Source organism: Pomacea canaliculata, linkage group LG3 (assembly GCF_003073045.1).
Source record: "Pomacea canaliculata isolate SZHN2017 linkage group LG3, ASM307304v1, whole genome shotgun sequence".
NCBI lineage: Eukaryota > Metazoa > Mollusca > Gastropoda > Architaenioglossa > Ampullariidae > Pomacea > Pomacea canaliculata.
Genome location: NC_037592.1, coordinates 26,074,716 through 26,096,625, shown reverse-complemented (window position 1 = coordinate 26,096,625; position 21,910 = coordinate 26,074,716). Strand labels below are relative to the sequence as shown.

At 39.1% G+C, this 21,910-nt stretch overlaps 1 protein-coding gene across 4 annotated transcripts; it reads left to right on the top strand.

Annotated features, from left to right (window-relative positions):
* Window positions 1-146: 146 nt before the first annotated feature.
* LOC112560134 (chromosome-associated kinesin KIF4A-like) lies at window positions 147-19,925 on the top strand. 4 transcript variants are annotated; one of them, XM_025231727.1, is made up of 25 exons: window positions 278-417; window positions 555-686; window positions 883-930; window positions 1,421-1,504; window positions 1,998-2,060; window positions 2,920-2,994; window positions 3,250-3,329; window positions 3,596-3,715; window positions 4,042-4,136; window positions 4,488-4,530; window positions 4,782-4,881; window positions 5,277-5,331; window positions 5,808-5,890; window positions 6,080-6,187; window positions 6,328-6,432; window positions 7,227-7,316; window positions 7,734-7,830; window positions 8,898-9,040; window positions 9,388-9,447; window positions 9,676-9,777; window positions 10,179-10,280; window positions 10,808-10,912; window positions 11,089-11,239; window positions 11,482-11,571; window positions 19,649-19,925. In XM_025231727.1, exons 1-24 carry the CDS (start codon window positions 415-417, stop codon window positions 11,553-11,555), a joined length of 2,118 nt encoding a protein of 705 aa, XP_025087512.1. In that variant the 5' UTR covers window positions 278-414; the 3' UTR covers window positions 11,556-11,571; window positions 19,649-19,925. The 4 variants fall into 4 exon arrangements, with proteins under 4 accessions (XP_025087511.1, XP_025087512.1, XP_025087513.1 ...); XM_025231726.1 differs by lacking the exons at window positions 278-417; window positions 19,649-19,925 and adding an exon at window positions 147-255 and having other exon boundaries at window positions 11,482-12,109; XM_025231728.1 differs by lacking the exon at window positions 19,649-19,925 and having other exon boundaries at window positions 7,734-7,827; window positions 11,482-12,109.
* The last annotated feature ends 1,985 nt before the right edge of the window (window positions 19,926-21,910 follow it).

Sequence of the window (21,910 nt, the reverse complement as noted above, 5' to 3'; positions counted from 1 at the left end):
ATTATTAACCTTTAGAAGTATGTGTGAATTTAAAATAAATTTATTTATCACAACTATTTAAACTAGATTCTAGATTTTTGTTTAAACTTTTCAACGCGTATTGTATTTGTACAGATTACAAATAATGCGTTCTCTTTCGTCATCATTATTTGTATATTTACACAAATACCTTGGCAAGACCCCAAACTGTAGAAGCTTTGATTTTTACTTATTTTTTCCCCGTGTACACTTCTCTGTGTGTATATATATAGAATGGTAATGCACTTTTTAATATCAAGTTTATCTTGGAAAAATAGTTATACTTTCTATTAAATATTTATATAAATAATACCTACGCCCAACTGTGCGTAGCGTCTTCCATAAGAAGCCATTTTAATAGATCGTCGTGCACGATCGATCCACTGGTCAGGAGAAATGGTAAAATGTCAAAATATTAACTATCATTAAATCTGTAATTATTATCGAACAGTTATTGGTAGTTTTCCTTTCTGCTTTTCATGCGACATATACACGTAGTCAGGGAATTAATAATTCGTTTAACTTGTTGTTTTCAGCCTTCGGAAAATATAAAAATTAAGGTTGTCGGGCGATGCCGACCTCTGACACCAGAAGAAATAGCAAAAGGAAGCAAATCAGTGGTCAACATACAGGGAAAAGATAAAATTATCATTAATGCGGCAGGCAAGGTAAAGTTTTTTAAAGCATATTTCATATTTTGATAATTTAAACGTATTTATCTTAGATAATCTTTTGGAATATATACATATGTAGTTTTGTTGACTATATAGGGGTAAGAATGTTTGAAACAATTTATATGATTTCGTAATGTAATATTTTGAAAACAATTTGAATAATCTTTTCCTTTTTGCACTTGATTTGCAGGAACAGTCATACTCTTTGGACAGTGCATTTGGAGCTGATTCCAAAAATGTAAGTCCCTGGTATGTCCCACCTTCCTCTTCCCCACTGACATACACATGCCTGTCTATGAAAGTTGTTTAACGTTAAGAGGTTTTTACAAAAATGCAATATTGAGGCAAATGCAGGGTAGTGAAGAGACAAGATCTAACAATCAAATGGATCATATATTTGATCATGACACATATTGCCACATGCATCAGACGTCCCATGTAAAATGCATTGCTTTTCATGCTACTCACCTAAAAAGACATACATATTCATGTGTATATGTTGAAATGTGTGTGTGTGTGTGTGTGTGTGTGTGAAATTGTAAAATATATGCATACAGTACATAAATGTCTTTGTTCATGTAAAGTTTCTCTGCAAGTAATTTAAAAATCTAATTGTGATATCTTTTTTTAAATCAAATAATCCATAAAAACATATTTCAGATGTGGAATTTGTCTTCTTGAAGCGTAACTAAACAGGATTAATAAGATGACACAAACACTTTTTCCAGGCAGATATTTATGAAAGCAAGTGTGATGCTTTGCTCCACAGAGCTTTAGAAGGGTACAACATCACAATCATGGCTTTTGGTGCAGTACGTATTTTTCTTTTTTTTTTAAATTTTATTTAAAAGTAGTGTATTATTATTATAATATCACTGTGCACTTTTGATTTAGACTTAGCATCTTTGAAAGTTAGATAGGCTGCTGTTTAACTTCAAATGCATACAGTAAGAGCATTTTCTTGAAATTTCAATAATTTTATTGATCTTGGCATTTAGACGGTACAATGTTGGTCAAAGGGAAGTAAGGACTATTTTGTGTCATATTTGTTACAGTCCTTGAAAGTACTCTAGTAGATAGTCATAATCAGTCACATGCTTCTGAAAGGTTTTGTTAGCAGGCTATGTAAATAATCTGTGATGTGTAAATAGTATGCAAGGATATGCCAAAAATTTTAATATTGTAATCTTTAAAAGAGTGATCAGTCTTCTTTTTGTGATTCTTCCTTCTCTTAACAAACAATCAATGTCACAATACCAGTCTGTTACATAATTTTTTGTTCACTTTGAGATTGTCTATCTTTAGACAGGCAGTGGTAAAAGTTACCTGATGTCAGGAAATGAGGAAGATCCTGGCATTGTTCCACTGGTGAGTCTGAAAAAAAAAACTGCGCTATGTTTGTGTTTCACTAATGGAATCATTAAGAACTTTTCATTTTTACATATTTCCTTCTGACCAGTAAAATTACTTCTTAAGAACACGTATATAGTACAGAATGGTATAAAACAATAAAGAATGATTTTACCACAATTTAAGATCTGTTATACATGTGGTGAAAATATTTTTGTGCCCAGGGTGAGCAAAGCAAACTGTACAGGTCACCATCAACTAAAGTACTTGCTCACCTTTAAGATGAATTAAAAGGGATTAAGTCAATCACTGCTGCTAATATAAAAAGATGTTGAGCTAAAAGTAGGGGGCAGTTGCATGAAAGTTTCGAATTATTGGATATTGAAGACATAAATCTATTTAAATAAACATTTCATTTCAAATATTAAGACTTTAAAATAAACACAAAACATTTTGGGTTGCCTTCTTCTGTGGCACTCAAGGCAGCAACAGACTTTTTTCCACTGATATAACATATAAAATGCATTTCAAAGTAAATGGCACTGCGTTAAATGTTTGTGTCTCTTTTACATTGCAAGCATATTAATCACAGCAAAATGAATAGCAACCCTAACCACCATCTCTGCTGTAGTCAAAAATTACTTTGATCCTCCAGCTCACCAACAAAAGAGTCAATATGATTACAAAAGGACAATTACAATCATTAAAATACTTGTGCAAACATTTACAAAAGTTATACACCACACAGCAACATTAATGCTAGTCTCATCACCATCTGTTGCACTAAGTACATTTCATATAGTTAAAAACTAATTAGAGTCTTTGGGTGATCAAGAATTAATGCATTAAAATATTTTGCTTTTTTTGAAAAAAAAAGCTGAGTCAGAAGTTGTTCCAGAATTTGAAGCAAAGGACTGGCAAGGAGTATATGGTCACTGCTTCTTTTCTGGAGGTAAAGTTATTAATTTTTATTGTCATTTTTTTCACTTTTCTACAGACAATTATACTTTGATTTTTTCTTTTTTTTTACTTCTTCTGTATACATGAATTAATTTTTTTAAATAAGTGAATTGTTTAATGGCAGAATAAGCATCTCCTATTTTTCATGTCTTTTTGTGCTTTAAAATAATATTAATAATATTGAGCAAAATTTTAAAACACAACAGACTGGTAGGAATAAATGCATTCATTTTATCCTATTTTTCAGATAATGGATGAGAAGATGCTTGATCTCCTCAATCCACACAACAATCCCATGACTCTGAGGCAGCACATTATTAAAGGAATGTTAGTAAACTAAAGGATGTTGATGAAGAGCACAAAGTCTCTCACACACACACAAATTTGTGAATTTTTATATTCAAACTGCACTTATAATGGAAACTATGATGGGTCTTATAAACAGGCATCTAAACAGTTGCTGAAAAATTTCTTACCACCTAACTAAAAGTAAAGTCTGTTGGAATCACCATAGGGGTGACATGGTCATATGACAGTTCTGTTTCTTTGTTTAGAAAGGCTTTCTTATCTGCTTTTGATAATGTTTTTTACAGCTTTGTTGACGGATTGTCTGAGATGGTAGTGCAGTCTGCAGAAGATCTGGCTCAGTTGTATGACCAGGGACTTCATGCCAGATGCATTGGTGCAGCTGATGTGAAGGCTCACAGAGAAAGGCAGGGCAATAGAAAAATTCTTACATTTAGAGAACAAAAAAAAAAAAGCTCTCCAGAACATTAATCTGTTTATTGTTAATTTTAGTGCACTGCTGCCAGAAATGTTATGCACCTGCACGGGTAAAATTCCTTTATTTGTGTAATGAACTGAAATCTAGGATGGCTCTGAGTTGTGCTTCAATGATTAGTATCTTTTAATAATTTTATCTTGTATCATAATACACTTGAAATGTCAAAAAACACAGGATTGTTATGATTATTTATACTTTTTTTTAATGCCAGTGATCATATGAGGGACAGTTGATGTAGTATTTGATGATGTGCAGGGCACATGCCATATTTACCATAACAGTTGAGCAGAAGGAGCATCAGTCCAGCAAAATAGGGGTCCGCTCTACTATCACTCTTGTGGAGCTGGCCGGTTGGTACAGAATATTTGTGATGTGCTTTGTGCAAAAAAGTAGAAAAGATAAACTTGAGCTCAATGAGAACTGGTGGCAACATTTTTTTATTGTATCACTGTGTGCATGTGCATGCACATTGGCATGTGCAAGTATGTGTGCACTAAATGCATTCTTGAATGACAGCATATCTTGATGTATAACCACTGGCATACATGTAGACATCCTTTAGAAAAGGCTTGCTTCCTTATTGAGACATGCACTGATATAGTTTTTGTATGTAACAGAAAACCAGTGGGGTTTTTTTTAACAATGTTACTTGATGTCCGAAAGGCAAAGCATTTGTGTATAATATTACTATGTCTGCACAGGTTGTGAAATCTCAGAAAGCGCTAATCACACAGTTGTGGCTGGGTAAGTTGTTTATATTGACTGTTTGCACATTTATGCCAGTTTTTCTGCTCAGCATGATTTCTCTTTAATATGAGAACAATACTGTTTTTATTCAAGAAGAGGAAATGGATTAGGATAATTTCTTGGATTAATTAGTTTTATTCATCAGTCTCAGAGAGATAAGAATTGATGTCTTATCATATGAAAATGGTTTCCCTAAAACTATATTTTGTTTTTAATTTTTATTAATTTTGCTTTCATATATGTGGCAGAAATCAAGGCATCCTGAAAGTACTCAGTGCTCTTGGCGACTCAAAGCAAAAAGGCGGGCATGTTCCGTATAGGGAATCTTTGGTCACACGGTTACTACAGGTGTGCATCTCATTGCATGAAAAAAAAATCACTTAATTAAGTTTATGTCTGTTACTGTCTCATGGGATTATGATGAATAGTTTCAACCAATCTGCTGGATTTCTGTTGGTAACAGTCTCCAGCCATTGTTCAGTAGGGAAAGGAAAAGCAACTGTTTTCAAAATATCCTTTAAGCCATAGGGTACTTGAAATCTGATCAGCATTTCTTTCTGTTTGAGGAACGTATGCTGTTTGACCCTGATAAATCTGGACAGTGCTGTTATTGGTAGATGCTGGAAATGACAGACATAATTTGCTGTCAGCTTTGAGGATCATTCATTGTCCTTCTAGCTGCATCAATTATGTTTGTGTTTTTGCTGCAGGAAACAAAAGATATTTTGTCTTTTCTTTTCTAGGATTCACTGGGTGGAAACTGCATCACACTGATGTTAGTAACAGTGTCCTCTCGAGGTGAAGTCACACAGCATTTTACTTTTATCCAAAACTGAACAAAAATCTTAGTTGCCAACCCTGCTGATGGCAGTGGTCTTGTAGTGAGCAGCACTTCATGATATATTGCATTCTTCTGAGAGATTAGACCACATTTATGATGCATTGTACTCTTGTTTACTGTATCAGCATTGTAGTATTGAAAACATCATAGAAGCATATATTTCTGGGAATCATGTATATGTCCTGTTTATCATCCTTATTTGAAAATATTTATAACCTTGTAAAGTTTCACAAAATATGCCTTATGTTCTAACAAAGACAAAGCATGCTTAAAGTTTTCTTTTTATTGAATTTCCTCAAGGACTTTAGAAATATTTTTATTGTTCTCATTACACCTTGACTCAATTTCATAAACTGAAATCAAAATTGTTGTGGTTAGAGAACGATAAAGCAAGAAATATTCCCAAGTATATCAGATCTGAATGTGCTTACAGATAAGGCATACCAGGAGACACACACAGCTCTGCAGTATGCACAGTATACTAAAACTATTCAAAATCATGTGAAGATGAACTTGGTAAGTTTCTGAATGTAGGTTGTTATTTCTTCTTTTTTGTAAAAGTGAACATTTCATTTCTGCAGAAGTTTTTTCTCTTCGTGCATGAATACTGAAGTGAAAATATCAATTACATGTATGCTTGCAAAATCAAGGTTTAGAAGGTAAGACATGAATACTACTGATTTCATTATGTTATCTTTCACTAAGGATGACACTCAAGACATCATTTCCGAACTGCGACACGAAATCTCAAAACTACGGAATAAAATCACCAGTGCTTCTGAGCCAAACAGGGATGATGTTGCAAAGATGGAGGTAAAGATATTTCAGTGTAACAAGATTTCAACCAAAACAAAAATAGTACATAAGTGGAGAAAATAATAAGTGAATGAGCATATTTTTTAGTAGAAACAATATATATTTTAGTAATTTAAATCTTGCTGTTTTTGTGTCAGGATCTGATTAAAGACCTTCAGCTAGCAAAGAAACAGACATGGGAAGAAAAAGAACGACTCTCAGGCCAGTACGAAGAAGAACGCAAAATCAATCTAGCAAATAAGGTTGGTATCACATAGGAACATGTTAAATATTTCAGCATTGCCCTACATCTTTCAGAAAAAAAGAGTTGAAGATGTGACCTGAAGCAGATGCTCAGTATTTTTAGAAACTATTTCAGGAGATTATTACATTAAAAATAAATAGTAACTGATGCAGAGCTCTTTAAGTAGGAAAAATTATATTATATATGAGATATATATATATATTTCACCGAAAACAGAAACAATAATATCAAATAACACATGTACCCACACAGAGGTGAGCTGAAAGCACTTTCAAAATGGGAGCACTTGCTAAGCAATGTGATAGAGACAAACATACACTCATATGTGCAATTAACAATACCAGGAAGATTAAGAAATGCAGATGGAAGTATGGTAGGAAAGAAACGGCCACGGTAGATCAATTAGTGCATTTCTGAAAGAGATGGGTTTTAAGTCCAGATCAGAAAGCAGGTATAGTGTCATCGCTGTATGGAGAGACAGAGGCAAGGCTTTCCAAGTATTGAAGCCAGAGAAGGAGAACGAGAGATAGGCAAACTGATCCATTTTGATACATAGGCCATTGAGAAAACCTGAATTAAAAATTCTGTTGACGAAGATGTCAACATTATGGATTACTATTGAATGTTTCATTAACTAAGCTATCATTTTAATCATGAAACCCTTTACAGGATAAATTCTTAAGAGTGTTACAGACATCTGATAGAGATGCTACCTAATATGTGTTACATAATGTGGAGACAGATGTTTTATTGAGTGGGCTGTTAATATTGATGATGAAGCTTATTTTACAGGGCGTTCTTGAGTGGGTGATGGACAGCATGAAGAAAGGAAGCAGAGAGTTGCAGGAAAAGATTCTGCTGCTTCAGAAAGAGAGAGATTTGGTATTAATGTGTATTACATGTGAATGCTCATGTATTTTATAGAAACAAGGGATGTCAAGGGGCAGAGGTTATAGTTATTTTAAAGGATGAGTTAGGGTTTAGCGTGGCGACTGAAGGCTTTAGAAGTTCATTGAATCAGTATAAAGTGGTGATGTGCATTAATTATTGATGTTTAGTGCTTTTCTTAGGAAAAAAAAAGGTTTTTGTTTGTAAAATTCAATGGGAGAGAGACAACGTGCAAAGAAAATGATGATTTTTCTGGAAACCTGAGACCAAGAAGTTCATGAGTTTGACTTTGGTTTCTGGGAAATAAATGCTATGCTTGTTTTCATTTCTTATGCATAATGTTCTTAGTCGATAGTAATCTATTTATGGGCCTAATCAATGACTCACTTTGGCTTTGTTGGTCTGTGACAGATCTCAGAACAATACAAGGCAAAGCGTAAAGATGTGGATGAACTAAAGGAAGACCTGCAAAAAAAAATTATGGATTACACTAAATATACAGAAAGTGGTGACTATTTTGAATAATTTGCTATGTGAGAGGGAGAGAGGGAAACAGAGAGAGAAAGAGATCAGGAAGTCTATGGACATATGCACGCATGTGTGTTGTATATCAGTGGTTCTCAAAGTATTTTGTTCCACGGACCACTTTACTTAAGTAAAAAATAGGGCGGACCGCCAAGGCCTAAAATCCCTCTGTACCATGAATTTCAAATTTAAATTGGACATTTGTTTCATTACAATTAAAAAATAAATGTACTTTTGTGACAGTATTATAGTAGAACGTTTACATAAAATTACATACTTTGCAAAGTACACATAACAATTAAAAGTAAGAAAGTGCAGTGCGTTAATAAAGGTAACGGATGATGTGGTTAAATGACACAATGCTTGCGGTGTGATAAAAAAGACTTATAGTTGGTAAACGAGCTTTTTATGCGAACGAGCAATTAGGCATCAATAAAATTAAAACGTGTGAAATCAGTACTAGACTAATTAGCAAATCTGGTGATTAAAACATCACTTTGCTGACATGATGACTGTCAGCCGCAGACCACACTTTGAGAACCTTTGTTGTATAGGATTGCACATATTTGTGCTCTGTAGACTGGTACATCATTCAAAATCCCAAATCATTGTTAGCACCATGCAATTGTTATCTGTACAAACTTTCCGAAGGTTTTTTCCCCTCATATATACATACATTTGTGTGTGTGTGTGTGTTTTTTTTTTTTCAGGAGCATGTGCATGGATGTGAGAAAATGAGCAAGTAGATATATAGCTCTGCACATGTGTGGCTTTTATGTTACTACCAGGGCTTCTGCTAAGGCTAAATTCTTTGGGGTCCCAGGGACCCCTTCTTCAAATTTTTAAGGGGTCCCTGTTCTTCGCCCAACTTTGGAGGGGACCCCATTGACGAAAATTGAAGGGGTCCTCCGAACTTTTAATGCGTACTGTACGCAATTTTTTGCGTAAGCAGAAGCCCTGACTACTGTTTTTTTTAATGTTCTGAAATTTCTCTTGTTATCTTCATCTATTTGTCTTGAACTTTACTGGCTTTTTCCTCTCCAATCAAAGGCAAGAAATCAGAGTCAGAAACCAAGAAGCTGGTGACAGCAATCCATGAACTCAAAGAACGACTGAAACGTGAGACGGAAGCACTTAGAAAAATTAAAGACAACCTTAGTTTGGTGCAGGCACGCCAGCAGCAAGAAAGAGAGGTTGGAACTGAAAAGATTTATCTTTCCTGAATTAGCTACAAGTAAAGAGTATCTTCTAGTTTCAAAGCATTACTTTTGTGCCTTGGTCTTTTACCTGAAGGTGGCATAAGCACCTCCATTATCCTAAAATCAATGGTTTTTCATATCATTTTTTTGTGAAAACAAGGAATCTGGGGGTCAGTATTTTATGTGAACAGATACATTCCTGGGTAGCATTCTTTGAATGATGTGTTGACTAAGAACGATTTTGAATGTTGAAAAGTTCTCATTTACAAATACAGTATTATAATGGCAGCAAAGCTTAACATGCTTAGATTTATTTTCTTTATTGTCTTTGACTGTTGTAGCATGCACGTGCACAGATGACTGGCATGAAAGGAAATGCTGAACTTAGACAGAAAGTTGAAGTAAGTAAAAATTAAAACAGTTTATAAGAAAAAAAGAATGAAGAAGTAGAAAAAGTGATGAGAAAGGAGGATACAGAAAAATATATTAAAGAGAGTGTATGCATGACATGGTGGTTTTGACACTCAGATTCAGAACTCGGAAAATGATGGTCATCGTCATGGTCATATTTAGTTACAAAGATGTGGTTCTTATATTAACAGTTAATGTACATGTGTGTGTATATGTAGCTTGAAGAACGGAAAAGAATGGAGCAAGAACACAAGGCCATGATTGATGAAGAAATGGAGAAAAGCAAGCTGGATGTGGAGAGTGAACTGGCTGAGATTCAGGTGAGATAAGAATTATTGCAATGTTGACCCAACAAAATACACTGTCCTTATGCAGCTGTACATCATTTCCTTCAGTGATCGAAGTTGATTAAAAAAAAACAAAAAAAAACAGTTGACCATTTAAGTGAAGCATGCAGTGACTATGCTGCGTATTATTTTCATCAAAGCAAGTGAAAAGTGTATTCACTTCTGAAATCATTTGACAGACTGGAAACTACAATACCAATATGTATCCTAAGACTTTTTAAAAGAAGTTGTTTTTTTTTATTTTTTACAGCTGCTTAGATGATTTCTTTTGGCAGGATATTTGTTGTGAGAGAATTCCTTTCACTGTGCATTGTCAGCTCCCTTTTACTAATGCCTTTTTTTTTAAGGAAACTTTTTAGTATCTTGATTTACAGATGAGGGAAGCAGATGGCTATAAATACAGTACAAAGGAAGGTGCTGAATTAGAAAGGACTTTGGCTCAACTGCGAGCTGACAAACCTGTGATTGCAATGAAAGTAAGAAAGTGTGAGTTCTCCATATTTTAGAAAATAAGATGCCTAGCATAGGAAGCTAGCAAAAACAGAAACTATGGGAAAAAGGTACAAGCAAACATAAGTAGGTAAATAAAACACTAAAGGATTTGCTATAGGAACATAGCATCATGGGAATGTTGGTGTAGCTATTTTCGCAACATGTGACCTAAGATTTAGGGTCCTCAGAGGGGTCAGTGATGTGCATTCATCTATAAGAAGTCTTTGACTCTTGTTTTTAAAAAACCCACTACGTTGGGGTCTTCATGGATAATCTCGTCAGCATTTTTATATTGTCTTTATTTAGAAGAGCAAACATGCAAGTGCTTATTTAAAAAAGTAATAACTCAAACTTGTATTTAGAGAAAATGAAATGCAGCTGCTGATTCAAGGATATTTATGGTAACTTAAACTTGTAACAGATGATGCTCTTGTTGCACACTAACATCTGATACGTAGCAGAATTGATGTTGTCCAAATAGAATGATTTGGATATGTTGCTGTTGTGGCAGCTTCAGACCATGCAAAAGGAGAAAGAATATGTGGAAGCAGAACTGGAAGATGTCTACAGGATGCACAATGAGCAACTGGAGCTTCAGCAACTGCAGCATTATCAGGTGTGTACATGAGAATGTGTTCTTGTCTATGCAGGTGTGTGCATGAATGTCTTTTTTCTGTGCATGTGTGTATACATTTGTGCGAACACCGTTTGTTAGTATGCTTGTCTGTTAGTGTATTATAGGGTCTCATAATTTTTGTACAAAAAGTACTGATCAGCTTGTTTTGTTCACAGACTTTCCGGCGCTATCGAGAGATGTTTGAGGAACAGAAGGCAGCTATTGACCAACGCTACAGACAGCTGTTGGAGGACTGCATTCAGGACTCAGTATTCCTGTCTTCGAGAAACAGTGAACTAGCAACAGAAAATCAGAGTCTTAAACAATGTATGTATCACACAAAAGTGGGCATGTGTATGTGTGCATATGTGCATATTTGAATACATTATGTGATCCTAAGATGAATGGAAGGATGATGATGATGATGATTAATGAGCTAAATATCCCTGCCCCTCAATGATTTCTCCAGTAAAATGGTAAAGACTATAATTAAATTTCCACAAAGTTAAAAAAAAAAATGAAACAACACTTTATTTATAACAAAGAAAACATCCAATCATTTTTTCTAGACATTGCCGTGATGAAAGATGCCATCACCAAGCTTGGGGGAAAAATCCCATCAGCCGTGGATCTTAATGGCTGATTCAAGATAGTAGAAGGTATTTAAAGAAGGATTAAGAAAGCATTGATGCCCAAATGTTTCAAGAACTGCTCACCAGTGACTGAATATGTGGTTAAATTTAAGGGACACACTTGTGGCTATGTTTTCTCCATTGGACTGTCTTGATCAACAGATCTATATATACCCTTTTTCCACTTATAATTCTTCTAACATTTTTTGGTGATGTATTATTGTTCACTTTGTAGAAAAATTGTACAGCTGTTGATTTTTGCTTGGGCCAATGATTTTATTCATGTGGCTTGTAAGGAAGATCTTGAACACTTGTAATTAATAATGTAATAAATAACAAATGTCACAGCAAGATTTTAATCATGTAATCAAAAAAATTATATTTCAAAAGTGAAGCGTACGTCCGTAATTTTTCCGTCCACTGACCCTTGATGAAAATAACTGTTTTTATTATTTTGCAAGAATTCATAATAAACTGTGATTGCTACCATGCCGTCCACATCTGTTTGTCTATAATTGTCTCTACACATGCACAGCTTGTCCATCTAAACAGGGGACGTAAAAAAGTAAACTGAGTATCTAGAGTTACGTCCCTTTGACTCACAAATGTCGCTGGTTCAGTCCGTCGGCCCAGAGACTCCACACACCAATTATACCTGGTCGGTCATACGCTTGAGTGAACTCAGCCAGACAAATAGTAAATAAATAGCGAGGTGTGATCGAGGACACCGCAGCACCATCGTAGTAAAAGCATGGCAATAGAAAAGTTATTAAAGATTTATGTATATTAAGATCTGGCATGAGGACGGGATATCAACATGCAGCGATAAAATAATAAATCATCGTTACCGGTGCTCAGTGCGTTTAACTGATGATGAAGTTGCGATTTAAAGTCAAACACGAATAAAACGGAGACAGCAAAGTCATTCGTACAATATACAGTGATACCTCGGTTCTCGAATGCCTTGACTTTCGACCAAATCGGTATTCGACCAGGAAATTCGAGAAAATTTTGTCTTGGAATCCGAACAAATATTTGGAACTCGAACATCGGAACGTCCGAGATGAGCCGAGTTGAGCCGAATGGCGTTCATTTGGCCCAGCGCGCCTTGCTTGCGTCATCAGTGTGAGTGCAGAGAGAGAGAGTCACGTTTTTGTGGAGAGAGTCATGAAATGTGTGCAAAATGGCAGAAATCGCAAATTTTTGAACAACATCACCCTGATAAAGTGGTAGCAATAGAGCAGTTAACATTTTTAATGACAATGTTATGTCCACTTTCCGCAAAATTTTGCAAAGGAGAAAAAAAACAGCAAACAATTGACAAATTCTTCCGTAAAGAAATCAGACAAGCAACTGCAGAGCAAGATTCTGATTCTCCTCAGCAAAAGATACAGAGAACAGAAACACCCGAAGAGCAGTACACCTCTGTTTTTATTGAAGAGGACTCCCCTTCAAAACAATAACCATCCCCCTTCCCTCCTCCCTCCACATTCATTCCCTCCTGCCATAAAGTTTGGGTCAGGTACAGTAAATGAAACACAATTTACTGTACTGTACTGTACATTTGATTTTTTTGTTGTTTTTGTTTTAATAAATACACTTTTATTTCTTATTTCTTGTTGAGACTCATGTTTTTCTACATATTATATACAAATCAGGCCAGTAAATAGGCATTTTCTGGGGCTTGGAACGAATTAATCCAGTTTCCATTATTTCCTATGGGTTTCATTGCTTCGGTTCTCGAACAATTTGGTTCTCGACCGTCCTCCCGGAACGAATTATGTTCGAGAACCGAGGTATCACTGTACTTTAAGGTAAACTGTATTATAGGGTCAAATAATCTACCGAGCCCATAATTGTTAGCCCATTGTTTATGTCAAAGCGCATATGCTCAATATTGAGCCTTCTGCCAGCATGAAAATCCAATATAGAAATGATATTATTACTATCAAGAGGAAAGGAAGCAGAGGATATTAAAAAAAGAAAAATGTAAACCATTGATAGATGATGACTCAAAGAACATTTAACTCTAAAAGGCCAGTACCTCGCTGGTGTCACCACGACGAATCTCTTTAACTTTCGGTCTCGAAATATATGCTTATATGGTTGCAGAAATCGCATTGTTATAGATATATAAGAGATAATAAAGTTTTGTTACGCTTTCTGTCACATCAGACTTGTTATTTGACATGTGTGTGCGTGTGCTCGCGCGCGCGTGCAAGTGCGTGTGAGCGAGCGAGAGAGATCCGGGTTTTGTCTGCAGAGTTTATGATGTCCCTTGTGGTTTGGATCCGCTGCGATCGAATGCGTTGACAGTTGTAGTTTGTCAAAATCCCGAGTCCAGTTGTTGTTTTTAAAAAATGGGTGTTAGGCGAGTGACTATAAACAGCGAGAAATGCACATTAATAACTTATGAAGGTCACTCATTTGCCTGTAATAATAATAATTGAAAATGTAGCACAAAACATCGAATCACGTTTAATAAAGTCACGTGACTCAAGTCGTATGGGCAGCGATTCTGGGTCCAGATGTAATTGTTTTACCACTGGGTGGTTACCTAATTTGATCGGTGCAAATGCTGACACGAAGGGGCGATTTTGCAGGATGCGCAAAGGAAGGGGTGTAATTTAAAAGAGGAAACAAACAGGAAGACCTTGAGAAAACTTCCGACTTTCAGTATATAAGCAGGTGTTGGTCATTAACAAACACTTTGTCTCTGTTTGCTTCTTGCTTTTTCATTGCCCGTAGGTCACAGACGCTGACCCCAATCAACAATTACCTCCCTCACTCACCCCCTACTCCGGGTTCTCTCTTAAACACAAGAACAACATAAAAAATGCACATTGACCCACAGGGACAACCTGCTTGTCAATTCTCCGCAGATTAGGGAAGGGCACACGGGGTGGCGGCGGGTAGGCCAGCTGTTAACGACGTGTTGATGCGCAGGACCGGTCCCCGCCTCATGCACGCGAGACCTGTGACGTCATGCGCTGGAATGTTTCTGGTGTCTGCCAGCTCTCTGGAGACCTTTGTGGTGAGTCGTTACATAACGCGGTGGAGTACTCAGTCTGTCTCGTTTCACACTCGATCTCTCCTGCAGATAATGAGCACACTTCCTTCCCTAACCGTTTATACCTCCTTCTCCCTATGTCCTGTTACCCTATCCAAGCATTTTGTCACAGGCTGGGAGGGGGATGTGGATAACCGGATAATTATGACATCGGGGACCTAAACTGAAGGCACACACAAGACCGTTCGATACCCGCGAACTACTATACCTAGAGCGCACCATACCTTCTCCTACCTGTCTGAGCTGTTAAATGGGAAAAGGAAGGCAACGAACGGGGGTGGCTACAACCCTCACCAAAATATGTTGCCATGAGAAAAATGAGACCTCACATCTCTTGCCTAAATCTGAGAGGTCAGAGAACTACTTTCACTTTTACCTTTCGCCGAGGTCAGCCACTCACAAGACCAGTCTTTACAGGACACATACTGATGATACTGTCCAGTGGTTTTGGGGGCGAACACTCAGGACATTAAAACTTGTCAACATGGTGATTAGCCAAAACATGTACAGTGAGACTTCGGGGCACTTCGGGGGTTTGACGCTTCGGCACTTTGCCGAAGTTTTTCTTCAGTAAAACAACCGCCTTAACAAGGGTTGAACATTATTGGCTGGATAACATCAGTGTTTCTATCTCCTTCCCACACCCACCGACGTTTATGGACAGTTTCATGTGTGGAAAAAAAATCAAGGCTGTTTGGTCTCTCACACCCAGCTACAGCCTGTAACAGTAGTCCCTGCACCTTACAGTTACTGGTGAAGGATATGTGAAATACTGAACTTATGTCGAGGCCAGCTTTTTGTGAGGGTGGTCCTATCTCCACTCCCTCGCTGTTTTTCTTCCCCCAACCCTCCACACTGCAGCATCCCTGTTCAAACCAAAGAACACCGGACCTTGCCTTTCACGTGAGGGAAAGAGTTGTGGGTGTCACCTTGTACATCCCCACTGCATCCTGTCCTTTCTTTCATCCAACAGGACATAGAAGCCTGCTCTCTCATTCTCTCTCTCTCAGGGAGAGGGAGAAAAAAGAGAACTTGACAGAACTACTGGTGGACATCAGTAAATATAAACATATCAACATATATGCACGAGAATTAGTTATTAAAAATATATCAACCACATTAGAGAGCTGTGACATGTGTCGCGTATTTGTCCTGTAACAAATGTCACAGCAAGCGAAGCACATTCCTGTGAATCCTGTTGTTCTCACGCAGCTGCAGGTAGTAAACATCCTTCGGCCTTGACCAGTAAAACTTGAGACATCCTTAACAGAACTGTAGCGGCCATGCATTATTAGCTTGTATATTTGAGAATATTTCAAGATTATGGCAACGACCACGACAAACTAAAAGCGGATCAACAAATCAGTGATTTTTGTTTTTGTTTATAAGCAGGTGGGTCAGCCGACCGAAATTTCCGTTCCCTGTTTCTTTTTTCTTTTCTGAAAGCTCCCTTGCATACATTATTCTTTTTTTTTTTTCCTCTCCTTCTCTGGTGTCACCAAACGAGTGAGAATAGGAAGTCCTGTGTTCAGATCTTCTCATGGATATGCTATTTTTTGTCCTCTGTGTGTGACATTTTCTTCCGGGTCCTGCTATTTTACTGTAAAATAAACCTTTAATTACTGCAAACTTGGAGTAAAGCACAAGTTCTTAGCCTTCCACTCCCTATTTCCACTCCCATTTCCTCCCAAATTTTCTCATGCTGTGTTTCTTCACTCTGTAACCTCGTGCGCTTTTTTGTTTCTTACTTTTACTTCTGTTCCTCTCTATTATCTGTTTCGTGGTTGTAGTTTTTTGTTTATTTTAAAATTCTAACTCGATATACACCTTCTGCTACGACTTCCACCACCTTGCACCATCAACACCACCACCACCACCTTGCACCATCACCACCACCAAAAAATAACAACAAATAATAATGAAGAAGACGCATGCTTTTTACAATGCACGCTCTAAGCGCTGAACAGTCGCAAAGGTATTTCAGGTTCTCCTGGGTGTGACCTTCAAGAAAAGGAGTAGTGTTCAGCGCATGTTTCAGGTTCTTTTTTTTCTTTTTTCTTTCTGGCTCCGCGATCTGCAGGAACTGCATTCCGCACGTGCAAATAGCTCGGCCACAGTGCGATTAATAAACCCGAGCCCTAACACAGCAGTCTGCCTTGCAGCAGTCTCTCCCCCCTAACTCCCCCTCTTCCCCCCCCCCCGAGGGCGTAAGAACAACACGTCACAAGTAACATCCCAAGGCGCCGCATCATGCAGAAACAGGCGGGTACATTGGGTAGATTTACCCCACCCCCCTCTCACGGCTGTTTCCTCCCTCTAGAGTCTTGGAAGATGTGGAGGAAACAGAAGAAGGGGTCATGAGTACTCCTACGCAGCCCTGCCGGCACGCGCCATAGTGCGCTCGCACGTGCATGTCAGATTCCACGGCGAGGGCAACAGCATCGGCGAGGATTGCACGTGAGGCGCGCTTCGCCCCTAAAATGTCTCGTGAAATGGGTCGGTGGGCGAGGGAGTTGTCGGCAAACTTAGCCTCGCGAGCTCCGCGCCTGTACTCCCTCTGCAAGTCTATCAAGAGGGCGTTATGTAGTGCATATGTGTGTGCATGCGCGCGCGCGTGCGTATGCGTGTTTTGGTTTACTGGTTTGCGTACAGGCAGGTAATTTTAGTTTGTAATGATTAAACAATTTTTTTTTGTGGGGTGGAAGGTCTGTATCTTATAGAACACGAGCCCAAAGACACACAGAGAGTTAAGATTTAGTAAATGATAATGCCTTTAAAAGTTTTGAAAGTTTTTTTTTTCGGATCTCTTGATGTTGCGCCTTCATAATACCTGAACTCTTCACCAGCCCAGACCACACTGTCTTCTTTTGAGGACGTGTACTTTCACCATGTGCTTCTACATTGATGCACGAATGACATGATGACATTATTATTTTAAAAAATGCTGTCGACAGATGACAAGGGAGTGACGCAAGATAAACAATCTCGCATTTCCTCGCTGCCTGCCAGAAAATGAATGTTAGGAACATGTAAAATATTTTATCACTTTTTAAATTGCTGTAGATTTTTTTATTATCCTTTTCACATTCCTTTGTGACGTTTGGTTGTTCATAAAACGAGTAGCCACACACACAAGCACAGCCAGACTGCAAGGCGTACGTGTTTACCTGAACATCTGAGTCAACCTTTTTTTCTCTCTTTTGTTAGCTACGAGAATAATGCATTGTGTTTAATGTTAAAGGTCGTTTGTGAGAACCGCATTCATTTCAGCCACGAGCACTAGTCTATAATTATTCATTCTCGCTATGGGTTCTGCTTTAAATTCACTTCAATCATTGGGCTAGTTTACATTCCTACCTATCTGTGGTGATCTTCGTTTACAGCCATTTTTAGTGCGGATGACTGCCATAGTACCAAGGCACAAAAACTTGCTTCGCATGCATGCGCAACCACAAGCGCACTCTTTCTTAACCAGAAAATGTGGTCTTATCTCTTCCCTCTCCCACACAGAAAAAAAGGTCTTGGCTGAGTTGAGTCACTCGTCAATGACGTTTGATTGCGAAAGATTGCGCTCAACCGAAAAGGTCAGGGCTCAGGGCTGTTTCCAAATTTTGTTCGCTTGTCATCCTTGAAGGCATCTTCAGCATCAGCAGAACCTCAACCACAACTTCATTGATTTTAAAAAGGCATTTGATAGAGTCTGGAACGAGGGGCTATGGCATGTGATGCGAAAATTCAACATCGAAGAAGGCCCCGTTCAAGTAGTCGAAGCGCTGTACAATAGCTGAACGAGACATTACTGTTTAACAACCAAATACATGTAAGAGATTACTTTCGAACCACAGTAGGTGTAGGTCAAGGATGTACTCTATCACCATTGCTGTTTAATATCTTCTTGGAGAACATCGTGCCAGAAAACTCTCTTCGACCATCATACTTCCATCACAATCGGTGGCAGCTAATTTCCAACCTTCTCTTTTCAGACGACATCAACCTGTTAGCAGTACTGCAAGACCTCACCAACAGACCGAGAGATAATTCAAATACATGGAATGGAGATCAGCACTGACAAGAGCAAAATGATGATCAATGGCAGCAGCAAAGCAGAGATCTTTATGTCTGAAGAGGTAAGCAGCTTCAAGTACTTGGGAACCACCCTCTCCAATGACGGCAGCTCCACGCCGGATATCCGCATCAGGATCGCGACAGCAACGGCGGCAATGGCTAGACTAGATAAGTTTTGGCATAAACCATAAGATAAGATTCACTACAAAGTACAAGCTGTACAAATCCCTGGTAGTGCCGATCCTGCTGTACGGATGTGACAGGTGGACTCTGGGACGACACCCTGTCGAAAGCTATCCTACCAGGCACCTTGTAGGGAAGCCGATGTCGCGATGGCCAGAGAAAGAACTGACTTAGAACTTCAAAGACTGGACTGGTCGTCTTGTACAGGACCTGCTGACTATCGCCCACAAAGATAGGAGTGCGGACCTGTCACCTGCCGCGTCTATCCATGTGGTCCCCCTAGTCAGGGGACGACTGACTGACTCTTGTCTTTTGGTAACAGACAAGAGTTAATCCCGTTACGCAGCTGTCTAAAGCTCCCCACCATGAAAGTTTCAATCAGTCAAGTTGCACCAACGTGCAAGTGTCAACTAATCGAATTGTACTAGTTTGCACCTGCTGTAGTACTTGCTGTACCTGCGCAGACGTACATTCTGCCATGAACACCTGCTTCCTGGCAGATATATGTGTGTATATGTAAGCAAGAAAAGTGTGTGTGTCTATGTGTGAGAGAGAGAAAAAGACTTTGCCACAGGCCGGGGATGTTGAAAAGTATAGAAGAGGCGGATTTGCAACCCGCGAAAGACGAATGTTACAAGTATCCATCTCCCTGCCTCCCTCCTTACAGTCTTTAGCGTGTAGGACAGAGACATGACCTTGACTGCTGTCCAGTCCACACCATCTGTCTATTGTGCTGTCTGCCGCTGCTGTATTTATTTATGTATTAATTTTGTCCATTCATTTCAGGTGCTGTGCAGCGACACGGATCTCGCTGCTAGCTAATGTTCCAGCTCTGTTTTGTCAACTGTCCTGTGATGCGTGGTGAACTATATACTCATGGGGCGATGACCTCTTCCCTTTCACACAGAATCAATACAAACCGTCACTGCTGATGCAGATGACTAGAGAACTAAAGTCTATTAAACTGCGGATCGAGGCAGTCAAGAGTTGAGCTGTTCACCCTTATACATCTGAGCTTTTCTCTTAGAAGAGGATATGCGCCTGAATTCAAACTAAATAAATAAATGTACAAGAAAAGGAAAGAATAAAACAAGAAAATAAAAAAGACAGGGAAACAAAGAGATGGAGACTATTGGTTAACTGATTGAGTTTCACTCACCAGGAAGGAAAGCTCTTCACGGTTTTCACAACACTTATTTGTAGTGTGTATTAAAAAGAAATGTGTGTGTGTGTGAGAGGGAAGAATAAATGAGTGAATGAATCGTCTGCCATCACCCTCCAGCACAATTGAAGAAGAGGGTGCATTGTGAGTGCGTACATTTCCTTCCCCGTGCACAGTAACCTACTGACCTACATCTCTGGTATCGGGTGCCATCAACATGTTGTATAGCCCCTGATATGAATTGTATAGATTAGCGCAAAGAAATAATAATAAAAATAAAACTCTCAAGGAAGGCAATACCTTCGTCACGAGGCCGATACGTACGAAGACCAAGACGCTCGTCAGGTCAAGATTTCGCAACTCGACGACCTCAGCTCGTGCCCGTTGCTAACAGACCAAGCTGTCCCTGACCTGACCTGAACCTAAATTTTAGATCAGTGACTGAAGCAAATCTCGCTCTCGTCCGTTGCGCCTCGGGCGATGTGGCAGTGACGTCAACCCAGGACCGAGAAACGATCGAATACATTACAATCCCTTCAGACATTATTGGTTTTACCATGGTCAGGGTTTTTTTCCTAATATTCTTTTGTTCTGGAGGGGAAAAAAATACCTCGTTTAAAATGTTTAATTCCTTCTTTCTTCTAAACTCAAGTGAAAGGTCCATTGAAATTTGCTCCATTTTTCTCTTTAAGTAAATAAATTAATACAAGAGACAACCACATTTATTTATTAGATTGCATAGAATACACACCTTAAAAAGAAAACCCATTCGCAGTCTACGCTAAGCTGATTGCGGGAAGACCTGTCGCTATCTTAAAATGCGGGAAGGAAAATAAATAAAAAAAATTTTTATCATCATATCCATGATTTCTAGACAAAGTCCACTACCGGTAAACACTTAGTCAAGGTTTCAATGTACGTGTGAACCCATGCTGTTTATTATCTTGACACTGGCCCTCGTCAGGACCAACCATTCACACCATGTTGGTGAGTCGCCCCCAAGCGACATCGCGCTGTCATGGCCGGCGGTTACATCACGGTTGTCTCTTCTCGCCCAGCCATACCCGGCTGACAACTCACGGCTTCCCACTACATTCCATATTCCAATCCAAGCGTCGACAAGCCATGACGTAGCCCGTTCAGCAAAGCGTGCGCGCGAGATCGCGAGGGACTACTTCGCATTCCAGTCCGGCTTTTCTCGCGTCCCTATACCTGGATCAGCTGAGCGAGCGCGTGCGCGGGGGTCGCAGCCGGGCCGTGTATACACCACGTGATCTCACGATCGTGTGGATGTCGTGACAATCGATCGCGGCGGTAGGGGCGGCTTTCGGGTGTGGTGGTGGTGGTAGTGAGGGTGGGGGACTGAGGGTGGGGCCAACGCTAGCATGTATAAATAACCAAGCGTGTATTCCTACGCGTCGTCCCATCCACCCACCCACTCACCACCCCCTTGCTCCCTCCAGCCCCGTGTATTCCTACGCCGTGTGATTGAGTATGTGGCCGGCGCGAGCGTAATCTCAGGACTGCGCATGCGCGGTAAAAGCGCGTAGGAGGGTAACGCTCGCGCCGCCCCGTCTGACGTCTGGGCCACACATCCGGGCAGTTCGACTCGCGCCACGAATGGCATGCGTGGTCACGTGATGCGCGGTGTGTGGAAAGCGGGACAAGCTGTGACCGGGACAGGGAGGACAGCCACGCTCAATGTGTTTTTCGCTTTTGCTTGTCTTTACTGTCTGCGCCATGCGCACTCCTTCCCTCGCTCGCCTTGACCCTTGGCTTATCTCCGTGTGCATTGCTGCATACGTTTAGAAACTGGACCCCGTAAACATCTATTGACGTAAAACTTTCTTTTCTTTCATTTTTAAAAAAAATTTTAGCCTTTGTTA